We start from the raw sequence: 23,105 nt of genomic DNA on the forward strand, positions 1-23,105 counted from the left end.
GCTCTTTCTTGTATATTCCCTGTGTACTCGGGCTTGGCCTATTTACGTGGATCAATAAAATTTATTTACCTATAAACAAAAAAACAATTCACTAAGAGGTCTATGATGGATGGTCTTAGCTTTGATTCAATTGGCATAGAGGATGGAAAGAATCTTTGATAGTTGGGTTCATATGAGCTTATATGTGGTTTGGGCTTTCTTTGGGTTGTTTCAAATGTACTGCTGGATATGTTTGAAAATGATAATCAAGTCAACTTTCATTGTGAGATAATTAACTTACGCTAAAGAAAAGGGGAGAAGCTGAATATTGACTAGTATTTTTTAGTATAAGCTTATATGTGGTTTGGGCATTCTTTGGGTTATTTCAAAAGTGCTGGATATGTTTGACAATGATAATCAAGTTCACTTTCATTGTAAGAGAATCAACTTACAATAAAGAAAAAGGGATAAGCTGAAAATGATTTAAAAGATTTGGAGAGTTTACCTGTTCTAAGCATCGAGTAGTATGAGTCATGTATGCTGTATGTTTTGTTTAGCTACACAATTAGTAGAGGTGATAGTAGTTACAATAAAGTGGACTGGAAGTTGTGGCTATTTTGTTGGTGAATTGGTTACGTAAACCTATTTCTGTAGTTGTGTTGTTTGTTCTGGTGTTGAAAGTGAGAGTGTTTTGGTGTAGGTGGTAGTCGTGGCTTTGATGGTGATTTATTTTATGATTTTTGCAGTCTTACTGGTGCAAAAATTTGATATAGCCTACTCAGCAGAGAAAAATAGAAACGAAAATTTGAAATCACACCTTTTTGAGAATTTAAACAAGTGATTGATAAATTATTCCCTTTCCTTTAATTTAATAGTTATATTAATTTTCACCTTTTTTTTTTCTTTAAATTTCATACTCGATCAGAAAAATGGGATGCACAGCCCTCTTCCATCTCTGCATGCTAAAGTTTCTCTTATTTTAAATCAGGCTGATGGATGATTATGATTGATTTGCACTATTTAGGCTGTTTCTTTTCTTTTAATTTTATTTTTAATTCTAATGAGCCGCCAATTGGATCAATGTGTGGTAGCATCATAAAGTGGTGGATTGGATAATTATATTGCTATTTGATATTCTAGTTCAGGTTTCAATAGATTTCTAATTCAGCTTCTTTTAGAGGTTGAACTTATATGGTTCTTGAAATTTGCTCTGAACATTTTTTTCATAAGTAAATTTGCTCTGAACATGAGCATTCTTCTTTCTCTAAAAATTAAAGAAAAGGAAATGCCATGGAGTTCTCATTGTCCCATAGTTTAAACTTTTTTGCAGTTTGCAATTTCATCTGGGATCATTACAGGCTGCACCATGAACACCCTTTTCAAGTATAGTGATAAATCAGTGGTGTTTGTGTACTTCTTTTCATTTGGACTTAGTGCGATCATGCTGTCATTTTTGATATCTACGTTCTTCACACGAGCCAAAACAGCTGTTGCAGTTGGAACTCTATCTTTTCTAGGTGCCTATTTCCCGTATTACACTGTCAATGACGAGGCTGTCCCTATGTAAGTAATGCTATAAACAACTTTATGTTTGTCTCCCCTCTTCTAGAAATCATTTTTGATAGGTAATCAAGAAGTTTAATTCATAAAAGTAGGCAAAGCCCAAGTATATCTGAGAAATACCTAACTAGAGTTTACAACCGAAAGTAGAAAATCATGGAATACATTTGCACTTGCATAACTCACCTATTCTAGAAATCTGATGGGATACATTTGCATTTCTTATTTCAGTACTTTAAAGGTCCTTGCTTCTTTGCTTTCTCCTACGGCCTTTGCTCTAGGGTCGATTAACTTCGCTGACTATGAGCGTGCTCATGTTGGACTTCGTTGGAGCAACATATGGCGGGTATGCCTTGCACCTTTCTTTTTTTTCTTTTTTTGGGGGGGGGGGGGGGGGGGGGGAATTTGGGGTTGGGGGGGAGTGCTGCTGCTATTGAGTTTAACTGATTTTTTCTCCTTTTGTGTGAGTTCATGTGTCTAACTCTTCTAGAAATGATCGGTATAGGCATCATCTGGAGTGAATTTTTTGGTCTGTCTCCTGATGATGTTGCTTGACATGCTGCTGTACTGTGTGATTGGTCTTTACCTGGATAAGGTTTGTCTTTAAGCCCTTAAATATTTCCTTTCAAAGTTGTTTTGGTCATAAAGAATAGTTATCCTACTGTTCGATATGTTTGTGTGGGGAAAATGTGCATGGCATACAGCGATCCAATGGCTATCAGTTATTACCGGGACAATTTAAAATTGATCTTTTGAATTTGATTGAGTATAAAGTGTTTTCACCAGTCCACTAAGCATGTTTTTGCATAAACCTTTAAAAAAAAATAAAATATGTATCTGCTCTTCAACTGTATGTTGTGTATGGAAATTGTTTTAATTTTTTCACATGATCAGGTCCTTCCCCGAGAGAATGGTGTGCGTTATCCATGGAACTTCATATTCCAAGGGCGCTTCTGGAAAAAGAAAAGTATCATTGAATATCACACTTCCAGTTTAGAAGTTACAAGTAACGACAACATTTCCAAGAAAAAGATAGGTTTTTCTAGGAAGGATGCTCTTGAACCTTCTGTGGAATCAATAAGCTTGGACATGAGGCAACAAGAGCTTGATGGCAGGTATATCAAATATGTACTAAAATTTGAATGGATTAGTGTTTGTACATTCAAATTGATTATTTCCTGTACATTCTTATTTTCTGCTTTTCTTTTGTATGCAACTCTGTGTTCTTGTACTGCTCATTTTGGTGCTTCTCCACTTACTTGTCACTTATTTTCTTCCCTACTTGTAGATGCATCCAAATTAGGAACCTGCATAAGGTATATGCTACAAAGAAGGGGAATTGTTGTGCTGTTAACGCATTGGAGTTGACCTTGTACGAAAATCAAATTCTTGCTCTTCTAGGTGGGTTTGCTTTGTATACTTTCTCTGTCTTTATAAGTTGAAACTATGGATCACTTGCTACTTCTTTGTGAGGCCACTTGGACTTTGTGGGATGATTTTTATCTTCGGGCAAAAGTTCTTGTTTTGAATGGGGATAATTTTAATGATTTCCTTTCAGCCTTTCTCTAGTTCCTAGTCCCTAGTTTGTATTTAGGTTTTTCCGCTTGTATACTTCCTGTATACTTGGGCTATACCTATTTACTTGCATTAATAAAATCTCTTATTACTTATAAAAAATGATTTTTTCATTAGAGTTATGTTAGTATGGGTTATGCCTAGGAGAGTGTTTGATCTTCTTACCAGCTCGAAGAGTCTTTATGGCATTGCTCAAATTGTAGTAATTTGGAAGATGATCCCTTTCTGCCTTCTGTGGTGCATTTGGAGCTTCAATGAAGTTGGCTCCTCCACTCTGTTTTTTTTTTTTTTTTAAGTGCTTCAGAGGTATTGGAAAGAACTGCCTTAGGAGATAGATGATTGGAACTTTTAAGATACAGAACGTTTGGTGGAGGAACTTAAAAGACCTTTGTACAGTACATTACTTCTTTGGGCAATGGCTATAGATTTTAATGGGCTCAATGTTCATGACTTTCTTGTATCTGTTTCTTCTTCATAGGTAGGCGTTATCTCTCTTGCATACGTCCCGTGTACTTGGACTATGCCTATTCGTTTATTGATATTTATAAAAATCTTACTCATAAAAAAATCCTTTGTGTTAATGAATTGTGTGCCTTGGAGTTTCTAATAATTTTTCTTCTAAAAAGTGAAAACGAAAAAGAAAAAAGGGCCAAACATTTACCTTCCTGCTTCCAAATCTGCTATATGCTAAATGCATTTATCTTTATCTACCCTCATAAAAAGTTCTCTTATTGTACTTTCAATGTATCATTACTTTGGAGTTGAATTTGTGATATCATTCTTGAAGGGCACAATGGAGCTGGTAAAAGCACAACGATTTCGATGCTTGTTGGCCTTCTCCCCCCAAGTTCAGGGGATGCTACGGTTTTTGGGAAGAATATCATAACAGACATGGTGAGTTATTGGTTTTTCAGGTGATCTGTGTCCTCCTTTCTCTCTTTATGCTATACTTGCAGAATATCTTTCTGGTAGTGATTAGATAAATACTTACTCTTTCTTTCGGGATTGTTTTGCCTTTTGAGTGAGATAATAACTGACATCCTCGTAAAGTTCCAAGTTTTTAATCAGAGGTAGGGTTAGTTCTATGACACCAATTGTTGTGGTGTTTATTAGTTGTTTGGGTACTTATAAGCAGCTTGTAAGCACTTGTAGTTGTGTCTGCATTTTTTGATATTTTCTATATTTAATATTTCTTATTGTTTTTGTGTTCTCATCTTTTTCACGCATGTCAACCTTAAGTATCGACTATTAGCAAACATATGGATATTTTATATATGAGCATTTCTGGTTGAAATTATAGCAATATATATATAAAAGAAAGAGATAACATTTGTATTTGTGTTCAGATATATGAATAGTTGTTTCCTTGTTTCTTACGTTTGTGAAACTGTCATGCCCGGTACCCTGTTCTGATTGCACAATTGTATTAAATAAGATACATGTGAATCCAGTTAAATCAGTTTTACATTCTTTTTGGATACCTACTTACCAAAAAATTATCGATACCTGATTATATGAACAGGTACGACCAGATTGCACAGTTGTGTTAAAGGAGAAACTAGATCAAACATAATTTGTATGCTATCTACAAACAGCTCTGCACATACCTATTAAGTTTGTTTTGCACATGGACCCTCTTAACTGTTAAGGAGTCAAACTTGGCTAAATCAGCCAATTTTTTGAACATGAGATTGTACATATTGCATCAGGTGTTCAAAATATGTTTATTTTTTAAAAATTTATCATGGGTTTGATTAATGCTGCAGAAATATTTTTTATTTTTTTTTTTAAATTTATCATGGGTTTGATTAATGCTGCAGAAATATTTTTTTTAAAAAAAATTTATCATAGGTTTGATTAATGCTGCAGAAATATCCAATGATAGTTTGCTGGCATGCTCAATTATCTTGTCATGATTATTATTTATTCACTCACTCAAATGTGTGACGCCTACACTTTGTTAATTTTAGGATTTTGTGATTTAGGACATTCATTGGTCAATTTAATCTTATTAGTCTCATCGATTTAGTTTGCCCTATTCTTTTGGAGATGGAGTTATGCTTTTTTTAAAAACCTGATCTTCAATTTGATTTTGTTTTTCAGGATGAGATACGGAAGGGACTGGGTGTTTGCCCCCAAATTGATATTCTTTTCCCAGAATTGACCGTAAGTAGGAAGCTCATGTAATTTCCATTGTCTGTATTAGCAAGATATATAAAATTGTATTTGGTAAGATAAATTCTTAAAATGCTACTAATAAATTTCTATTTTTTTAAACTTGTAAAAAACTATTTGAATGGTAGTTATTGATGCTTGTATCAAGGGCCCAGCATGTTTGCCTGTTGGGCTGAGTCTTTGCCTTTAGAGTAAAAAAGTTTCTGCCCCTTAGGTTACCAAATTACGACAACAGTACAGCCTTTTGAACTGCCAGTCATGTAGGGTGACTAGGCAAGGCTGAGTCAGGGCTTTGATGAGTCGAGGTTCATATTAGGGAAAGGAGAGTGAGGCAGCCCTCAGCCCGATCGTCACCTTGGTTTGGTTATTTGGGTTTCTTTCTTCAACTGTGCTTATGGAAGATCTCTTAGTTGAGATCCTGTGGGGCTCTATAGAAGTGCTTATTAGTTTGATGGAGAGTTTGATCAAGTCTGGCACACTTGACCTGCTCTAGGTAACCCAGTACAACAGGGTTCAGATCCTTATAGCCTTTATAGAAATTTATGCTATGAGACTTATCAAAAAAGGAAATTTATGCTGTGATCTGATTCTTGTTAGCTTGTCTTACTGTTACAATTGGAGTTTTGAGGCACGTTAGGGTGTGTTGGTGCTTAATGGTTCCAGTTGTTTTTTCATTTTTCATTTTCATAACCCACTTTGTTTTTCTTCTTTCGGTTAATGTTAGTTTTGTGCCGTTATATTGGTTTGCCACTGTCCTTTTATTATCTTTTTCTATGAACAAAGACTCCATGTAGATCTAACTCAACAGATAAGTATGAAACTGATTAAACAATCTGGAATCTACATGTCTATAATATTCTATGCTTGCGAAAGGATTTTTACCTATTAAAAAAATAATATTCTATGCTGATTTTCTTGCAAATATTAACTTCCAGGATGCTAAATTGAACATTATTTTCATTCTCTTTTTAGCTTTTGATATCTGGTTTATTGAATGCATTTTCTTCCATCTGACTGATTAAAAAAAGCATTTTCTTCCATCTGATGCCATATTTATCTGTAACTTCAGTTGCTTGATACCTATGTATGCTGGGTTTTAGTTTTGACCTGATTAATTACTCTATCCAGGTGAGAGAGCATTTGGAAATTTTTGCAGTATTGAAGGGTGTGAAGGAAGAATTTTTGGAGAGAGTTGTTTCGGATATGATTGATGAAGTGAGTTCCCTTTTGCATTACTGGAGTCTTGTATGCTTGTGTTGGTCTGGTTTTTCAATATCAACTATATGTTAGTCACTAAGGAATGATACATTTGAGATCATCCTTCTTTTTCCCACTACGCTTTGAGATTAAGCCAGAATGGTTCATTTACTGCTATCATTATGGCCAGGTGGGTTTGGCTGATAAAACCAACACTGCTGTTAAGGCTCTTTCTGGTGGCATGAAGAGGAAATTGTCTCTTGGAATCGCACTGATTGGAGACAGCAAGGTGGCAAACAATCTGGTTATACATTTTGTTGATTTCCCTCGTGTTGATTGTAATGGTTCATTTTATTATTACCACAGGTCATTATTCTTGATGAACCGACTAGTGGAATGGATCCATACTCAATGCGCTTGACATGGCAGTTGATAAAAAAAATAAAGAAGGGCAGGATAATATTGCTGACAACACACTCAATGGATGAAGCTGATGAACTAGGAGATCGGATAGCTATCATGGCTAATGGTTCTTTGAGATGCTGTGGAAGGTATATCCTCCCAGAAAGGAAATACGTTATTTTTATTTTTATTACTGCTAAAATAAGCAGTAAAGGGCAAGATAAGAGGGTGGCATGCTTCAATTTTCCATTGAAGCCTAAGTTCCGTAGAGGAGGAACCAAGGAAACTATATATGCTTAGATTATCATAAAACTCATAAAGTATACAGGACACACAACAGCATATGAACTCTTTGAAATATATGTTTTTTTTATTGGAGCTCTTTGAAATATCTGAAGTATAAAATTTTACTTCCCCATCTTACTGAAAAACTTGTTCTTGTTTTCCTGGTGTTCCCTATGCTGCTACTGATCGAGAGTCTCAACTCCGGGTTGTAGTTGTTAATCATTTGTTTTGTCTCTTGAGATTTGTTTTCCCAATGTCTTTAGGACCATGTATTAAAGTAGATGAAAAAATTGACTTTTCCAACTTCTTTTAGATGATGAACTAGGGCTGATTTCTTCCAATCTCATGATTTATGACAAGAAAAACTTGGCCCATCTCTTCTTTTGTGGCTTGTAAATTGTGGAAGATACAAACCATTGGAAGGGAAGTCTTTTTGATACCTTTGAAAAGCTATCAACGCCAATATCTTGAGAGGTATTGAAATATTCAGCATTTCTCGTATACTCCTATGTACTAGTAGCTCTCCCCTTTGTGATTTCTAATAAAATTTCAATTACTTTTAAAGGTTTTTCACTTTAGTCATTTAAAAGGAAAAACATACTTGGAATATGCTTTGGATCTAGAAGACTATGGGTCAAAATGTTTAACAAACATGGAGAACTGAAAAGTTATTGTTCTGAAGAAGTGGGTTTGGATACATCATAACTTATGAAAAAGGTCTTTTCCTATTTTCATTATTGCTTTGTTGCGAACTATTTTCATTTAAAAATTCTTTAAAGAGGTGAAAAAAGAAGCTCTAGTCTCTTCCTCTTCCCCCCATCTTACTATTCCTCTCGTATATGGTTATCGAGGATATCCCTTGAGGATGACCAAAGTGGCGTGTCAAACTTCAGCCCTCAAGTTGGCCTCCATTTTTGGGATGTAAATGTTGTGACTGATTGAAACATATATGAAATGTAGGTTGTACTGTTTCTAGTTTTATGAGAAGTGTTAAGTATCTCTAAAATACCTTGCCTTGGATGCTCATTTTTTCAACAGCTCCCTTTTCTTGAAGCATCGGTATGGGGTTGGTTACACTCTAACACTAGCAAAGGTGTGCTCCTATTTTCATTTATTTTTTCTTCATTCCATGGACTTGTTGTTTCATTGTAATTTTCCAAGCACCAATGTGGCATCTGATGGCTTTATTGTTCTCTTCCTTTCAGTCTGCACCTACTGCCTCTGTAGCCTCTGATATTGTGTACCGTCATGTTCCATCAGCAACCTGTGTCAGTGAGGTATTGCTTGCTTTATAACTCATTTATGTTGCTCATAAATAAAAATTTTGCATATAAAGTATTTATCTTTTATAATATGCACATTGTCTCAACTACTATCATGTGTAACTACTATTTTTGCTAAGTTGAAACCCTTTACTTCAATGGCCTGATATATCTTTTCTTCCAGTGACCTGTTAAACCCTTTACTTCAATGTTTGGCTAATTGAAGTTCAGCAAATATCCTCTTTGTTTTATACTTTATTTTTTCATTATACATGAATTAATGTTATGATAAAAAATGACCCTGGCCCTTGGCTTGGGTGATAATGGAGGGTGGGTGATTGGGTTAATCTTGCTTAGTCTCCACTTGTAAATTTTTGTTACATATGTGTGCGGCCATTGAGTGTGTTGGCATACAGACTCCATTCCTGGTGTTGCTAATGCTGATTTTCCCCCATCTTCAGGTTGGAACCGAGATTTCCTTCAAGCTTCCTTTAGCATCTTCCTCTTCCTTTGAAAATATGTTTAGGGAAATTGAGAGTTGCACGAGAAGATCATTTTCTAACTCTGAAACAAGTGGGTGTGAGGGCAAAGACTATCTCGGCATCGAAAGTTATGGTATTTCTGTAACAACTTTAGAGGAGGTATTCCTGAGAGTTGCTGGAGGTGATTGTGAAGAGGCCGAATGCATTGAGCACAATGAGGACTTTCTTTTACCTGATGCTGTGGTTTCTCAAGCTGTGCATGATTGTGCTCCCAAAAAAATTTTGGACTCCAAACTTCTTGGAAATTACAAATATATTCTTGGGGTCATATCAACCATAGTGGGGAGAGCTTGTGGCTTAATATTTGCTACAGTTTTGAGTTTCATAAACTTTTTAAGTATGCAGTGTTGTAGCTGTTGTTTCATTTCAAGGTCAACATTTTGGCAACATTCTAGAGCATTATTCATAAAAAGGATGATATCTGCTCGGAGAGACCACAAAACAATTGTTTTCCAACTTGTAATTCCTGTGGTTTTTTTGTTTTTTGGACTTCTTTTTCTCAAGCTCAAGCCACATCCTGATCAGCTGTCTCTGACTTTTACAACTTCACAATTCAATCCTCTCTTACGTGGTGGTGGTGGTGGTGGTCCAATTCCCTTTGATCTATCCCGGCCTATTGCAAAGGAGGTTTGTTAGTCATATTAATTCATGTGATATTCCATCGTTTTCCTTTTGATGTTGCATGCTGCTATAATCATCAATGTAGTGGAGATTAAAAGAGTACTTGTTGATGGCATGTTTTGTAGTAATTCTTCATATAAAATGCTGTCTATGCTATAGATTGCAAGGTATATTGATGGGGGGTGGATTCAAAGCTTCAAACCAAGTGCATATCAATTCCCGGATTCAGAAAAAGCATTAGCCGATGCGATTGAGGCTGCAGGGCCTACTCTGGGTCCAGTTCTACTTTCAATGAGCGAATTTTTGATGTCTAGCTTTAATGAATCCTACCAGTCAAGGTATGTTAACCCATGTAACTTATTTTCATTGTTTTTGTCTTTGTCAGTTACTTAGAAGACATTGCATTACTTTTTTGTTTTTAATCAGTGATTAAGTTGTATGACTTGTAGAAATCAAAATGCTTGTCATGGAAAGAATTTGGTGAGTATAGCACGGATTTGTACACTTCTGTGGCCAGACGGAAGCCATGGAAAGGGTTGTAGGTTGTAGCTAACTATGATAACTAATGAATGCATTAGAATCTACTAGGGCCCTAGAAACCAATTCTAAACCTTGAATCTAAAAGGTGAACATGGCTTGAGCCATCATGCCTCGCATCAAGCCATTCTTAACATGGTGCACGTGGCTCTGCTTACCTCATATTCTTCAGCCAAGTGATTGGCATAGCAGCAAGTTTCATCACGTCGAGGGATGTTAGACACAAGTTGGAAGTGATGGAAAGAAAGGCCCGTAACAAATTGTACAACAGGGGAATACACTTGATTCACTAGGAGCCATAGATTCCACTAGGAAACCCTGAACCCACAAGGTATAATGGAGACAAACCTCAGATATTATACTGACAACTGAATGATGGATAACATTCTACCTTGAAGGCTAAGCATAAAGTATGCTCTTATTTATGGTAGTTATCCTAGACTCTTCAATGTAGGAAATATATAATCAGATGAGGGTCGTAAGTTTCCTCGAGACTTGTAATGCTTGTTGAGTCTTGAACCCACAAAAAAAACAAAGAAAAAAATTATGTGGATTCCCAAATGAATGATCTTTATTCCCCATTGGTTGGGCTGCCTCAAAATACATGGGTAACTTGTCCTATGTCAACTTCTTGTAGTGCTCGACATTGTCAGTAAATTATGTTCATCAAGGTGGAATGTCTTTTTAAGCAACTTGATTATCACAAAATTGTCACACAATAGGTTAAACGAATGAAGATAATACTACAAAAGCTTTTTTTTTTTTTTTTGATAAATAAACAAATTGTATTGATCAATGGCAAAGCCAATATTACAACTCTAACGCCCTAACTAGGTAGGCACGTTAGAGACTAGAAAATCATGCATGGCCATGCCATCAAAATCCACAGCAATAGCCCAGTTACAAAGTGTTCTGAAAAATAAGAGTTTAAGCTCCTCTACTGATCTTTCTTGGTCCTCAAAGGTCCTCTCATTTCGCTCCTGCCATACACACCACATGATGAATAGAGGGATCATCTTCTAGATAGCTTTAATTGGTTTTCTGCCCCTTATATTTGACCAGCTAACCAGTGTCGCCTCCACAGTTTTAGGCATAACCCAAGCCATATCCAGTCGTGAGAATACCTCATTCCAAAGGACCCTTACCGTATCACAGTGTAGAAGGAGATGGTCGACCGACTCTCCCCCTCTTCTGCACATGCAACACCAGTCTGCGATAATGATCATTCTTTTCCTCAGATTCTCTGTAGTAAGTATCTTTCCCAAGGATGCAGTCCAAACAAAGAATGATACTTTAGGAGGAGCCTTATTTCTCCAGATTTTTCTCTAGGGACACGGAGAGGTGGGCTCTTGGGTGAGGGTCTTATAGAAGGAGCGAACTGAAAAAATACCTTTGTCTGTTAGAGACCACCTCAACACATCCTCTTGCTGGCTATTGGGTCTTATGGAGTATATGAGGCTGTAGAAGTCCTCAAATATACTTAATTCCCAGTCTTGTGCAGCCCTACTAAAATTAATGTTCCAAAGAAACTGACCCCCCTCTATCTCCATGACTTCTGCCACTGAAGCCTCCTTATCTCTAGCCAACTGGAACATAGTAGGGTACAAGTCTTTCAAGGCCCTACTAGCACACCATACATCTCTCCAGAATTTGATTCTTGAACCCGTGCCCACACGAAGCTTTACATGTTGATTAAAGACCCCCCATCCTCTTCTTATATGTTTCCATAACCCCACTCCATAAGCTCCCCTTACTTCTCTAGTGCACCACTCCCCCCGTAGACTGCCATACTTCTTCGCAACCACCAATTTCCATAGAGAATCATGTTCGTTTGCAAATCTCCATAGCCATTTGCCTAGTAGCGCTCGGTTGAACATCCTTAAGTTTCGAACCCCCAAGCCTCCCCCTGATATAGGACGACACACCTGCTCCCACTTAACCAAGTGGAATTTGAACTCCTCCCCCAAGCCCCTCCATAAGAAGTCTCGTTGGAGCTTCTCAATACGAACTACCACACTTGCTGGTATTGGGAAAAGAGATAAAAAGTAAGTAGGTAAGTTAGAGAGTGTACTCTTTATCAATGTAGTCCTTCCACCTTTTGACAAGTACAACCTCTTCCACCCCGCCAATCTTCGCTCTATTTTTTTGATAACTGAATCCCACACCGCGGACGCCCTTGAGGCACTCCCTAAAGGAAGTCCCAAATAAGTCATAGGGAAAGAAAGATATCTTATACCCCATCGTTCTCACTAGGTGGCGAATATTAGAAACTTCCCCTATGGGCACCAACTCTGATTTTTCCAAATTCACCTTTAACCCAGAGACGGCCTCGAAGCAAAAGAGTAAAGTCTTTAACGCTTGCATCTGATTTTGCTCGGCTTCACATAGTATAAGTGTATCATCTGCAAACAGGAGGTGATAAATGATAATAGTTTCCCTGTCCGTGTTACCAATCGGAATCCCTTTTAAGAGTCTGTTTTCAACCATAACCGAGAGCATCCTGCTTAGAGCCTCCATAACTATCCTGAACAGTAAAGGTGACAATGGATCCCCTTGTCGCAATCCACGAGAACTCTGGAAGAAGCCTACTGGAACTCCATTTAGCAACATAGAATACTTTACCGTAGATATACACCAATGTATCCACGCCCTCCACGGTTCCCCAAAACCACATCTCCTTAGCAAATGTAGAAGAAAATCCCAATTAACATGATCATAGGCCTTTTCCATGTCTAACTTGCACATGATCCCTGACTTTCCGTCTTTCAACTTGCTATCAAGGCATTCATTGGCAATTAGTACCGCATCCAAGATCTGTTTGCCCTTTACGAAGGCATTTTGGGGTTTAGTAATAAGCTGTCCCATAACCTCACTCATTCTGTTTGCAAGTACTTTCGAGATTATCTTATACAACCTATTCACTAGACTAATAGGCCGGAACTCCTTCAAATCCATAGCCCCCACCTTCTTGGGTATCAGTGCTATAAAAGTGGTGTTTAGACTTTTCTCAAATTTTCCAGCCATTAGAACTCCTGGAAAACCTTCATAAGGTCCTCCTTTAATACATCCCAACAATCTTGGAAGAAGCCCATGGAGAAACCATCCGGTTCTTGTGCTTTATCCCTGACCATCTTACTCACTACCTTAAAAACCTCTAACTCCTCGAACTCCCGTTCCAATCGAGAGACGTCATTTGACCCAATAGTGTCAAATTCCATCCCATTTAGGGGAGGCCGCCAACCCTCATGCTCTGTCAGTAGGTTCTCATAAAAATCGACTACATGATTGTGAAGTACCTACTCATCACTACACTCCGCACCGTCCACTATCAGCTTCTCAATATTGTTATTTCTCCTATGTGAATTTGCAATTCTGTGGAAGAAACTTGTGCTTCAATCTCCTTCCCGCAACCACAGTGCCCTGGACTTTTGCCGCCAAGACATCTCTTCTAACAGAATCAGTCTCTCAATCTCAGTGACCAACTCTGATCTCCTGTCTTGTTCTTCCTGAGTGAGTGGTTGTACCTCTTGCAGCCTCTCAATCTCCTGTAGTTCTAACATCTTGGCTTTCCTGTTTACTTCTACGTTGCCAAAAGACTCTTAAGTTCCATTCTTTTAGATCTCTTTTTAGGGCTTTCAATTTACCTGCAAAAATGAAACTAGGAGTACCATGGAAATGATAAGAAGACCACCACTGTTTGACCCTCTCCACGAACCCTTCCGATTTTAACCACATATTCTCAAATTTAAACGGCCGACGACCATTATGAACTCCTCCGCAATCGATCAGAATAGGCCAATGGTCGGATCCAATACGGGGCAAACGTTTTTGCCAGACATTCGGGAAGTGGCTTTCCCATTCTGGAGAAATTAAGAACCGGTCCAATCTAGACCATGACTGATTATTTGACAAAGTCACAATGCCCCCAGCGAGTAGCAAGTCCACCAAGTTCACATCAAAAATAAACTTCGAGAATTCCTCCATGGCTGGTCTCAATCTTCTAGTACCCGAAACTTCACTCGGGAATCTCACCACATTGAAGTCTCCCCCTATACACCATGGAAGTCCCCACTAGGAATGAATCCTTGATAATTCCTCCCGCAAAAGTTTTCTTGACTGGTTTTGATTGGGGCCATAAACACCTGCAAAAGCCCATGAGAAATTATCGGAAACACACTTAAAAGAGCATGCTACCACATACTGCCCAATGCAATCCTCCACTTTCTCTACCACCCGTCTATCCCACATTACCACAACCCCTCCGGATGCCCCATTTGATGCCAAGAATGACCAATCCACATGACTACCCCTCCATAGGCTCCTCACAATTTTCCTATCAATCATCTTCAGCTTGGTCTCTTGTAAACACACAATATCCGCCTTCCACTCTCGAAGTAGATTCCTAACCCGTAGCCGCTTATTTGCCTCGTTTAGCCCACGGACGTTCCAAGACACAATTTTAGGCTTCATTGAGGACTAGACAGCCCCTTCCCTTTCACCCTTCCCCTACTAGCGTTGCTCTCCGTTTTCATCGACCAATTTAATCTTTTAAGTTCCCTATGCTTCTTCGATTCGCCTTTAGTTTTTTGATTGTGACCCGCTTCGATTGCTGTAAATAAAGCCATGAATTGCTCCTCATATCCTTCACTTTCAATCCCCACTAATTTTTGAATTTCCTTCACCTTATGGAAGACCCAATCTGAAATAATTGGTTGCGCTGGAAGGCGAAAGTTCAACGGCACCGGTTCCTCCACCCTACTGATCTGCAAACCCAGAAATTCTCCTTCTACTGGTAAGTCATCCAACCCTAACTGTCCACACACGTCAGGGAAGGTGAGTTCTTCCTCCTCTTCCTCCACCGAAGGCTCTACCTCCTCTGAACTCTCCTCCTCTTCAACCACTGCCTCCATTGGTGTGATAGAGGCCTCCACCGAAGCCAAAACCAGTGGATCTGAGCCTATCGGGCTCCTTTGTCCTCCCTGCGCCGGAGAGGACCCATCCCGATATAGTCTCAGGCTCGTTGCTAGACTTGGCAGCGTCATTTTATCAGACAAGGCTACCGGGAACTCGTCGGCGGTCTCCAGAACCACCGTCGGCGAGGTCTGTGTCGTCGCCGTGACCGTTGCCGCCAACTGCTGCCGTGGTGAAGACACTAGGTCCTCAGAGGCGTCGTAGGAAACTGGGTTGGAAAAACCCGGATTACCCAGGTTTGGGTCTTCAGAAGAGGACCTGGGCTGAGGAGGCCCAGGCCCGAAACAAGGCCCACCACTCGTGGAGGCCTTGTTTCCGTGTATAGCTAAGGGGCTACTGAGCCCCATGCCCATCTCCGGGCCCAATACTAGAAAAGTTTCCCCTTTTTTTAACCATATTTTGCTTTTCGCCCAAATGTGAGTCATTAGCAACCTGAAAAAGTAATAACAGAATAGATGATTCTGAACCCCACCATCTACTGGAAATTTACTTGAGTTTAATTCGTTCTGATGTGCAGGTATGGGGCAATTGTGATGGATGATCAGAATGAGGATGGAAGTCTAGGATACTCTGTACTACACAACAGCTCTTGTCAGCATGCTGCTCCAACCTTTATCAATCTGATGAATGCTGCGATCCTTAGGCTTGCTACTCATAAAAATAATATGACTATTCAAACGCGGAACCATCCTTTGCCAATGACAGAAAGCCAGCACCTGCAACGTCATGTATGCTACCCATTTTATTTTAATATCGGTAGTCCTTAAAGGTCGACCACTGAACAGGTCTTGTAATGAACTCACATCTTGCCACAAGAATGATGCCTTAAACCCTCATAAGTATATATTTGTTGACATTATTGACAAGATGATTTAGTTCTTTCTTACCATGAAAATGCTTGAGGCTTTTCCTTAGCTGGATTAGGAATCAAATCTCTCAAATGTCCATGATTTTCTGCTTTCGGTTGTAAACCCTAGTTAGGTACTTCTCATAATGTTTATTTCCCATTTATTCATTATTTTTACTCTTTTGGAATTTTGATTAATGCATTCCTGTCATTTCTTGATTTATTTGAAAGGACTATTCTCTTTGGATACCATGGAATGTTTTAAAAGTTTTAAATGGATTGTGCCCTTAGTAATACAGCCTAGTTTTTAGCTTGCCTGTAGGAATACATCACAGGCATCCTTCTGGGAAAAGCATTAGAATGTGATGACGTCACAAGCCATTGAGCATTCTCTGATCATAGAGTACATGGCGTTTGACTGCTACAACAATAATTTTTGTCCACCTTATTTTTTGATAACTTGGTCTGTTCAATGCAAAAACACAGTATGGGCTTTGGTGTTGAAAGTGTTTGACATCTATTCTTATTAGTTGCTGTGCATTACACAATGGTCAAAGTAGAATTTGCCTTGAAGCAGTATTGATTGAGATTGTCATTTTATAGTTCTAGTGATGTGAACATTATTAGCCCTGCCAAAGGCAAGATCTCAACATCATGATGTAGTTGGTCTCTCTCTCTCTCTCTCCCTCTCCCCGTTCTTTTTGTGGGAAAGCGGGGGATGTAAGAAACACTTTTTAAACTGGATTGATACAAAGGAGTCATGTATTTTCATTTCCAATTTGTAGGATCTTGATGCGTTTTCTGCTGCAGTTATTGTTAATATTGCCTTCTCTTTCATCCCTGCCTCATTTGCTGTTGCTGTTGTCAAGGTATTTTTTATAACCTTTCTTTCTCCCTGCATCATAAATTTAGAAAAAGATAATATGCGTGTATTATTTGATGTTTGTTTAAAAATTAAAAATTGCTGTTAGGTTATAATTTTTTTTGATCGGTAAATACAAATTTTATTAAAGAAAGGCGAAGCCAAGTACACGGGACATATATAAGAGCAACACTTAGGCATGGCTATCTAAAGATACAAGGAAATCATGTACGTTCATGCCACTAAAGTCTATTACAATCAACCAATGGAATAAAGTTTGAAGAAAAAAAGTTCTAAGCTCATCCATTGTCCGTTCACGATCCTCAAAGCTGCGACCTTTCCTTTCCATCCAGAGGCACCACCATAGATAGATTGGAATCATCTTTCACATTGCTGCAATTTGAGAATTACTCCAGAGGCCTTGCCAGCTAGCCAAAAATTCAACAACCCTTCTTGGCATCGCCCAAAGGAGCCCCGCTCTAGCAAAGATATCATTCCACAAACTCATAGTCATGTCACAATGCAATAATAGGTGATTCACACTCCCCAATTTTCTTGCACATATAACACCAATCCAACACAATGAGTCGGCGTTTCCTTAGATTATCTAAGGTGAGAATCTTCCTTAGTGAAGCTGTCCATACAAAAAAAAGAAGCTTTTAGAGGGGCCTTAGTCTTCCAAATGTTCTTCCATGGGAACGCTTTTGTAGCATGTTTCATTAGGGACTTATAGTATGACTGGACGGTAAATCTTCCCTTCTTGGACCTTGACCACATCATCATATCAGCTCCTCTATTCACTCTATAGTTATACACGTTGGAACAAATCTGCAAATGTGTCAATTTCCCAGTCTTGCACAGCTCTAGTGAATATGATATTCCATTGAGGAGAGCTAGTAGATAGATCCATGAGTTCTGCGACTGTATGATATTCCATTGAGGAGAGCCAGTAGATAGATCCATGAGTTCTGCAACTGTAGCCTCCTGTCGTCGTGCAATGTCGTATAAAGTTGGGTAGGCTTCCTTAAGAATTCGGTCTCCACACCAAAGGTCATTCCATATACTGTTTACTTTCTCAGCAAGATTTCAGTTGTGTATATAGACAACCATGTTCAATTTTACGAAATTCTTTCACAAAATGGCTAATTCACACCGTAGATTCAATGCTTTTGAGGTTCTTCATGTAGAAGATAATGTTTTGACTGATAACGGGGAGATTGGAGATCATTTTGTGAATTATTATGAGAAGCTTTTCTAGGAAGAATTTTCATGGAGACCCAAGTTAGTTGGGCTGGCTTTTGAGTCCATTGATCAATTTAGTTCAGATTGGTTAGAGAGAATTTTTGAGGAAGAGGAATACTTGATGTGGTTAGAGGTATGTCTAAGGATAAGGCACCGGGTCCGGATGGTTTTTCCATGGCGTTTTTTCAAGTTTGTTGGGATATTGTGAAGGAAGATATTATGAAAGTTTTTGGAGAATTCTATTCTTTCTTGAACTTTGGAAAGAGTATTAATACTATTTTCATTGCCTTCATTCCTAAAAAGGCGGTTGCTGTAGATACGGGGGATTTTCGCCCTATTAGCTTGGTGAATGGGGAGTATAAGATTATTTCTAAAGTGCTAGCTAACCGCATAAGTGTGGTTATGGAAAAGGTTATATTGAAGACTCAGAATGCATTTGTGAGAGGAAGAGAAATCCTCGACTCGGTTTTAATAGCTAATGAATGCTTGGAAAACAGGATAAGAATGGGTGAATCTGGAATTTTAGTTAAATTGGACATAGAAAAGGCATTTGATCATGTCAATTGGGGATTTCTCTTCATGGATAAAATATTGTATTTCAACGGCCAAATTTTCTTTATTGATAAATGGCACTCCGGTTGGCCTTTTTATTAGCTCCTGTGGTCTAAGGAAAGGAGATCCTCTATCTCCTTACCTTTGTGTAATAGTTATGGATGTTTTGAGTCGTATGATTGAAGCGGCTTTGGAAGGGAGTTTTTTGTCGGGATATATGGTGGGAGATGGCTCACGGGGCAGCATTACAGTTTCATCCTTACTTTTTGCAGATGACACTTTAATCCTTAGTGATTCAAATCAGGATCATATCCGAGCTTTGAGAGCCTTACTGCTATGCTTTGAAGCTGTTTCAGGACTTAGAATTAATTTATCTAAGTCTGAAATTGTTCCTGTGGGTATGGTCAGGGATATTTTTGAATTGGCTAATATTTTGGGTTGTAAGGTAGCTTCTTTTCCTTTGAGATTCCTTGGTCTACCTCTGGGTGCTCCTCACAAATCTATTTCTATTTGGGATGGGGTTATTGAGAAGATTGATAGGAGGTTAGCTGGTTGGAAAAAGCTCTACTTATCAAAAGGGGGAAGAATTACCTTGATTAAAAGCACATTGTCTAATCTTCTTACATATTTCCTTTCCCCTTTTCCTTTACCTGCGGGGGCGGCAAAAAGATTAGAGAAGATTTTTCGGAATTTCTTGTGGGATGGTAATGGAGAGGAAAGAAAATTTCATTTGGTGAGTTGGAATAAAGTTTGTTAACCGGTTTCATGTGGAGGTTTGGGTATGAGAAATTTATAGCTTTTCACAAAGCTTTATTTGGGAAATGGCTTTGGAGATACCAAAATGAGAGTAATGCATTATGGAGACAAATTGTGGTTGTTAAATATAGGAGGATGTGGGGGAGTTGGTGTACAAATGAAGTAAAAAGGGTGCAAGGGGTGGGTTTGTGGAATTCCGTTCGGTTGGAACGGGGGGATTTTGTCAAAAACATAAAATTCATAGTGGGAGATGGGAGAAAAATTTAGTTTTGGCGTGATACTTGGTGTGGGGATTCAGCTCTTAAGTATGTATATCCTAATCTTTTTAGGATTGCTAGAGATAAAGGGTCTGCAGTGGCTGATTCTTATCAGTTTTCTAGTAACATGTTACATTGGATTATGGAATTCAACAGAGATGTGTGGGACTGGGAAGTGGGTGAAGTATCTGATTTCTTTGGAAGATTATATGATATGAAGATTGATCAGAATAGGAAGGATAGTCTGCTGTGGGTGCAAGATAATAACTCCAAATTTTCTGTGCAATCGTTTTACAAGGTGTTAACTAGTTGGGGAGCTAAAGACTATCCCTGGAAATGTATTTGGAGGGCCAAGGTGCCTAGCAAGGTTTTTTTTTTTTTGTTGGCTGGTGTCTCTTGGGAAAATATTAACCATGGATACTTTGAGGAAGGGAGGTTTACTGCTGGTCGATTGGTGTTATCTGTGCAAGAAGGATGGTGTTAGATGTGGAATGAGATTTTTGCAAGGGTAGGCATTGCTTGGGTGATGCCTCTGCATGTGGTGGATTTCTTGGATTGCTGGCAAGGTCTTGTGGGGAATAGAGGCAGTGCAGCAGTGTGGAGGATGATCCCCTTGTGTTTATTTTGGCACCTACGGCTGGAGAGGAATGGGAGATGTTTTGAAGATTGTGAACGTTCCATGGGGAAACTTAGGGAGTTTTTCTTTAAAGTTTTTGGGTGAAGAATCTTGTAAGTGATGGGAACATTTGTAATGTTCTGTTTTAGTCGTGTTCTGTTTTGGCTTGTATTTAGGTGTATTTGTGTACTTGGGCTATGCCTATTTACTTGGAATAAAATTCTCTTATTAACTATCAAAAAAATGTTCAAGTATGTCTTTTATTTGATGCTAGATTACGACTAGTTATAAAAAATACTATTAATAGCATTACAATTACAACAACAACAACACCAATAATAATAAATGGAGAGATATAAGACATGTATGAGCATGGCTTGCATGCACTTAAATCTGTTCGTTTTGATATCAAGTTCCGAGACCTCTGCAGTGCTTAATGCAAGGCAAGGTAGGCTATTTTTATAATTTCTGTTCCATTTATTTTCTGAATCAAATAAATAAATAGAAGAGTAAAGCTTGCATATATGTCTCTTTGTATTGAATGCTAATAAACTAACAAGATCTCCTGGCAAGGAAAATTATAATGAAATGTGATTTTTGGCCTGCCACTCTCGTGGGATATGCAGTATTGGTCCATAATTTCTAATCATGATTTTTATTTATAATATGTTAAGCAAATCTTGCCTATATAATTTCATTAGTGAGAATTGCCTTAAGAATATATGTAAGTTGTTCCGTATAGCTTTTGAACTGTAATTTTCCTCTACTTGTTTCTTGGAAAAATAATTTCTATGCACTTATGCAGGAGCGTGAAGTAAAAGCCAAACACCAACAACTAATTAGCGGCGTATGTTTTTTTTTTCTTGAAAAAATAAATACTGGCTTCTTCTATTTATCTCGTTAGTACTATTAAGGAATTTATTTTATGACAATGTATCCTTGCGCAGGTTTCCGTACTTTCGTATTGGGCTTCTACATATATATGGGACTTTGTCAGCTTCTTATTTCCTTCATCTTTTGCAATAATTCTTTTTTACATATTTGGTACGTCCTTAACTTTATTTTCTATTTTTATTTTTGTGATGAATTCATAATTATTTGCGGTTAACTTTGGTCACAATCAGACTAGGGAAAGAAGAATAATTTAAAGGGCAAGTAGAACTAATGAGAAATAAACAAAAAAATTGAGAGGAAGGAAATCAAACACAGCTCTAAACTGTCAATCCTCAATAATCTGCCATACTGTCAGAACATGAGAATTACGGCCTTTTTTGTTTTGCCAATTAAAACCCTACTCAAAAACAAACTCCATCCCTACGGTTAAATTTATCTTGGTCCTACAGTATAACCGTAATTGAAAGAACCTTAAAGTCATAAATATTTACAATAATACCTGATAGAATGGGCAAATCTTCTCCAACCAGCTCAATTCTGCAGCATCATGAACCCCAATTTTGCATAGTAATTGCAATTCATCCTTTCAATGGCGCAATAATTTGCATCTCTCCTCGGTCTTTGTGCATGTTTTTCAGTGATGGTTTTTTTTTTTTTTTTGGGGTTGGGGGGGGGGGGGGGGGGGGGGTGGGGTGTTGCTTGGGGGAGGAGGGAAACAAAAGATGAAGGGGTTCTCGACTCCTCAGGGCCCACCATATTACTTCTGCAAATTTTGGTGCTGAGTTAGAACATTACAGAGGAAGTTTCTAGCCTATTCTTTTTCTTTTACTTTAGCCACCAGATTTCTTATTTTCTCTTAAGCAGAATAACAAAATAAAGGTAGCGGTCCTTCCCCTCTGGTGCTTCATTTCCTCTCGCCTTCCCCATTTCTCGATTAATGACTACTGTTTTTCATGCAATCGCTATGTTTACATTATTTTTATGCTCAGTGCTCATCTTATTTTTCATTTTTCATAAAACTTTCGGTAGGGTTGGATCAGTTTATTGGAAGGGGCTGTGTCTTGTCAACAGTAATCATGTTTTTGGAGTATGGATTATCAATTGCATCACTGACGTATTGCCTTACGTTTTTCTTTTCTGACCACACTATGGCACAGGTAGGGACTTTCATTCGTAACAGGTTACTTTAACTTCTGGAGCATCATGACTATACTTTTGTGCGTGCTTATATTTCACTTTGCTTGCAGAATGTGGTTCTCTTGGTCCACTTTTTCACGGGGCTTATCCTTATGGTTATCTCGTTCATTATGGGGCTTATACAGACAACAGCAAGCGCCAATTCTTTTCTTAAGGTTCTTTCTGTCTACATTATAAGTTTTGGGTATTTTGAAGAATTCATTAGGGTGGCTTTAACAACAAACCTATCTGTTAATCACCAACACAGTTAAGTTACGTGAATGATCACAAAGATATCTATCTTGTGCCATTCTATAACATAATTCCCCTGGCCCTATTTTGGCCCTAACAAAGAGCGTGAATTAATTTCTTAATATCAAATGTTTTAATGACTTTTATGCTTCTTTTCACAACGCTTAGCTTGTAATTAGGTTGATCTCCTGTATACTTTATGTGTACTTGGGCCTTGCCTAATTACGTGGTTTAATAAATTCTTTTTACTTATCAAAAATTTTTTTAATTCCAAATAACAGTTTTAAGCTCACAAAGATATCTATCTTGTGCCATTCCATAACATAACGGCCCCGGCCCTATTTTGGCCCTAACAACAAAGAGTCTTAATGTCAAATGACAGTTTTAAGCTATAGATACTCATTGATGGAGGACTTAGATGCAATTCACAATGGAGTTAAAGCTCAAAACAACCACGAGCACAGTTAAGAAATTAAAACTTAGTGGCCAGAGAAATGTCACCTTGATTCCTTCCCTATGATGGAGTCTTTAATCCAATCTTGCGC

At 38.2% G+C, this 23,105-nt stretch overlaps 1 protein-coding gene across 4 annotated transcripts in view; it reads left to right on the top strand.

The window, feature by feature from the left end:
- The window catches only part of LOC122276429 (ABC transporter A family member 1), a 47,804-nt gene that overhangs the window by 7,440 nt on the left and 17,259 nt on the right, over positions 1 to 23,105 (top strand). For 3 of the 4 annotated variants that reach the window (XR_006228848.1, XM_043086129.1, XM_043086128.1), the window contains exons 9-28: positions 1,310 to 1,542; positions 1,771 to 1,885; positions 2,045 to 2,134; positions 2,434 to 2,654; positions 2,828 to 2,940; positions 3,902 to 4,008; positions 5,218 to 5,280; positions 6,418 to 6,504; positions 6,677 to 6,775; positions 6,853 to 7,037; positions 8,212 to 8,266; positions 8,379 to 8,450; positions 8,897 to 9,604; positions 9,758 to 9,936; positions 15,624 to 15,834; positions 16,739 to 16,822; positions 21,044 to 21,085; positions 21,186 to 21,282; positions 22,162 to 22,289; positions 22,380 to 22,484. Coding sequence is in view for 3 of the 4 variants with exons in the window: in XM_043086129.1 (XP_042942063.1) it covers positions 1,310 to 1,542; positions 1,771 to 1,885; positions 2,045 to 2,134; positions 2,434 to 2,654; positions 2,828 to 2,940; positions 3,902 to 4,008; positions 5,218 to 5,280; positions 6,418 to 6,504; positions 6,677 to 6,775; positions 6,853 to 7,037; positions 8,212 to 8,266; positions 8,379 to 8,450; positions 8,897 to 9,604; positions 9,758 to 9,936; positions 15,624 to 15,834; positions 16,739 to 16,822; positions 21,044 to 21,085; positions 21,186 to 21,282; positions 22,162 to 22,289; positions 22,380 to 22,484 (2,994 nt within the window). In the remaining variant the exon portion in view is untranslated. Of the gene's footprint in view, positions 1 to 1,292; positions 1,543 to 1,770; positions 1,886 to 2,044; positions 2,135 to 2,433; positions 2,655 to 2,827; positions 2,941 to 3,901; positions 4,009 to 5,217; positions 5,281 to 6,417; positions 6,505 to 6,676; positions 6,776 to 6,852; positions 7,038 to 8,211; positions 8,267 to 8,378; positions 8,451 to 8,896; positions 9,605 to 9,757; positions 9,937 to 15,623; positions 15,835 to 16,738; positions 16,823 to 21,043; positions 21,086 to 21,185; positions 21,283 to 22,161; positions 22,290 to 22,379; positions 22,485 to 23,105 lie in introns of all 4 variants that reach the window. The other variant, XM_043086130.1, reaches the window with a different exon arrangement.

This window comes from Carya illinoinensis, chromosome 9, assembly GCF_018687715.1.
Source record: "Carya illinoinensis cultivar Pawnee chromosome 9, C.illinoinensisPawnee_v1, whole genome shotgun sequence".
Taxonomy (NCBI): Eukaryota; Viridiplantae; Streptophyta; class Magnoliopsida; order Fagales; family Juglandaceae; genus Carya; species Carya illinoinensis.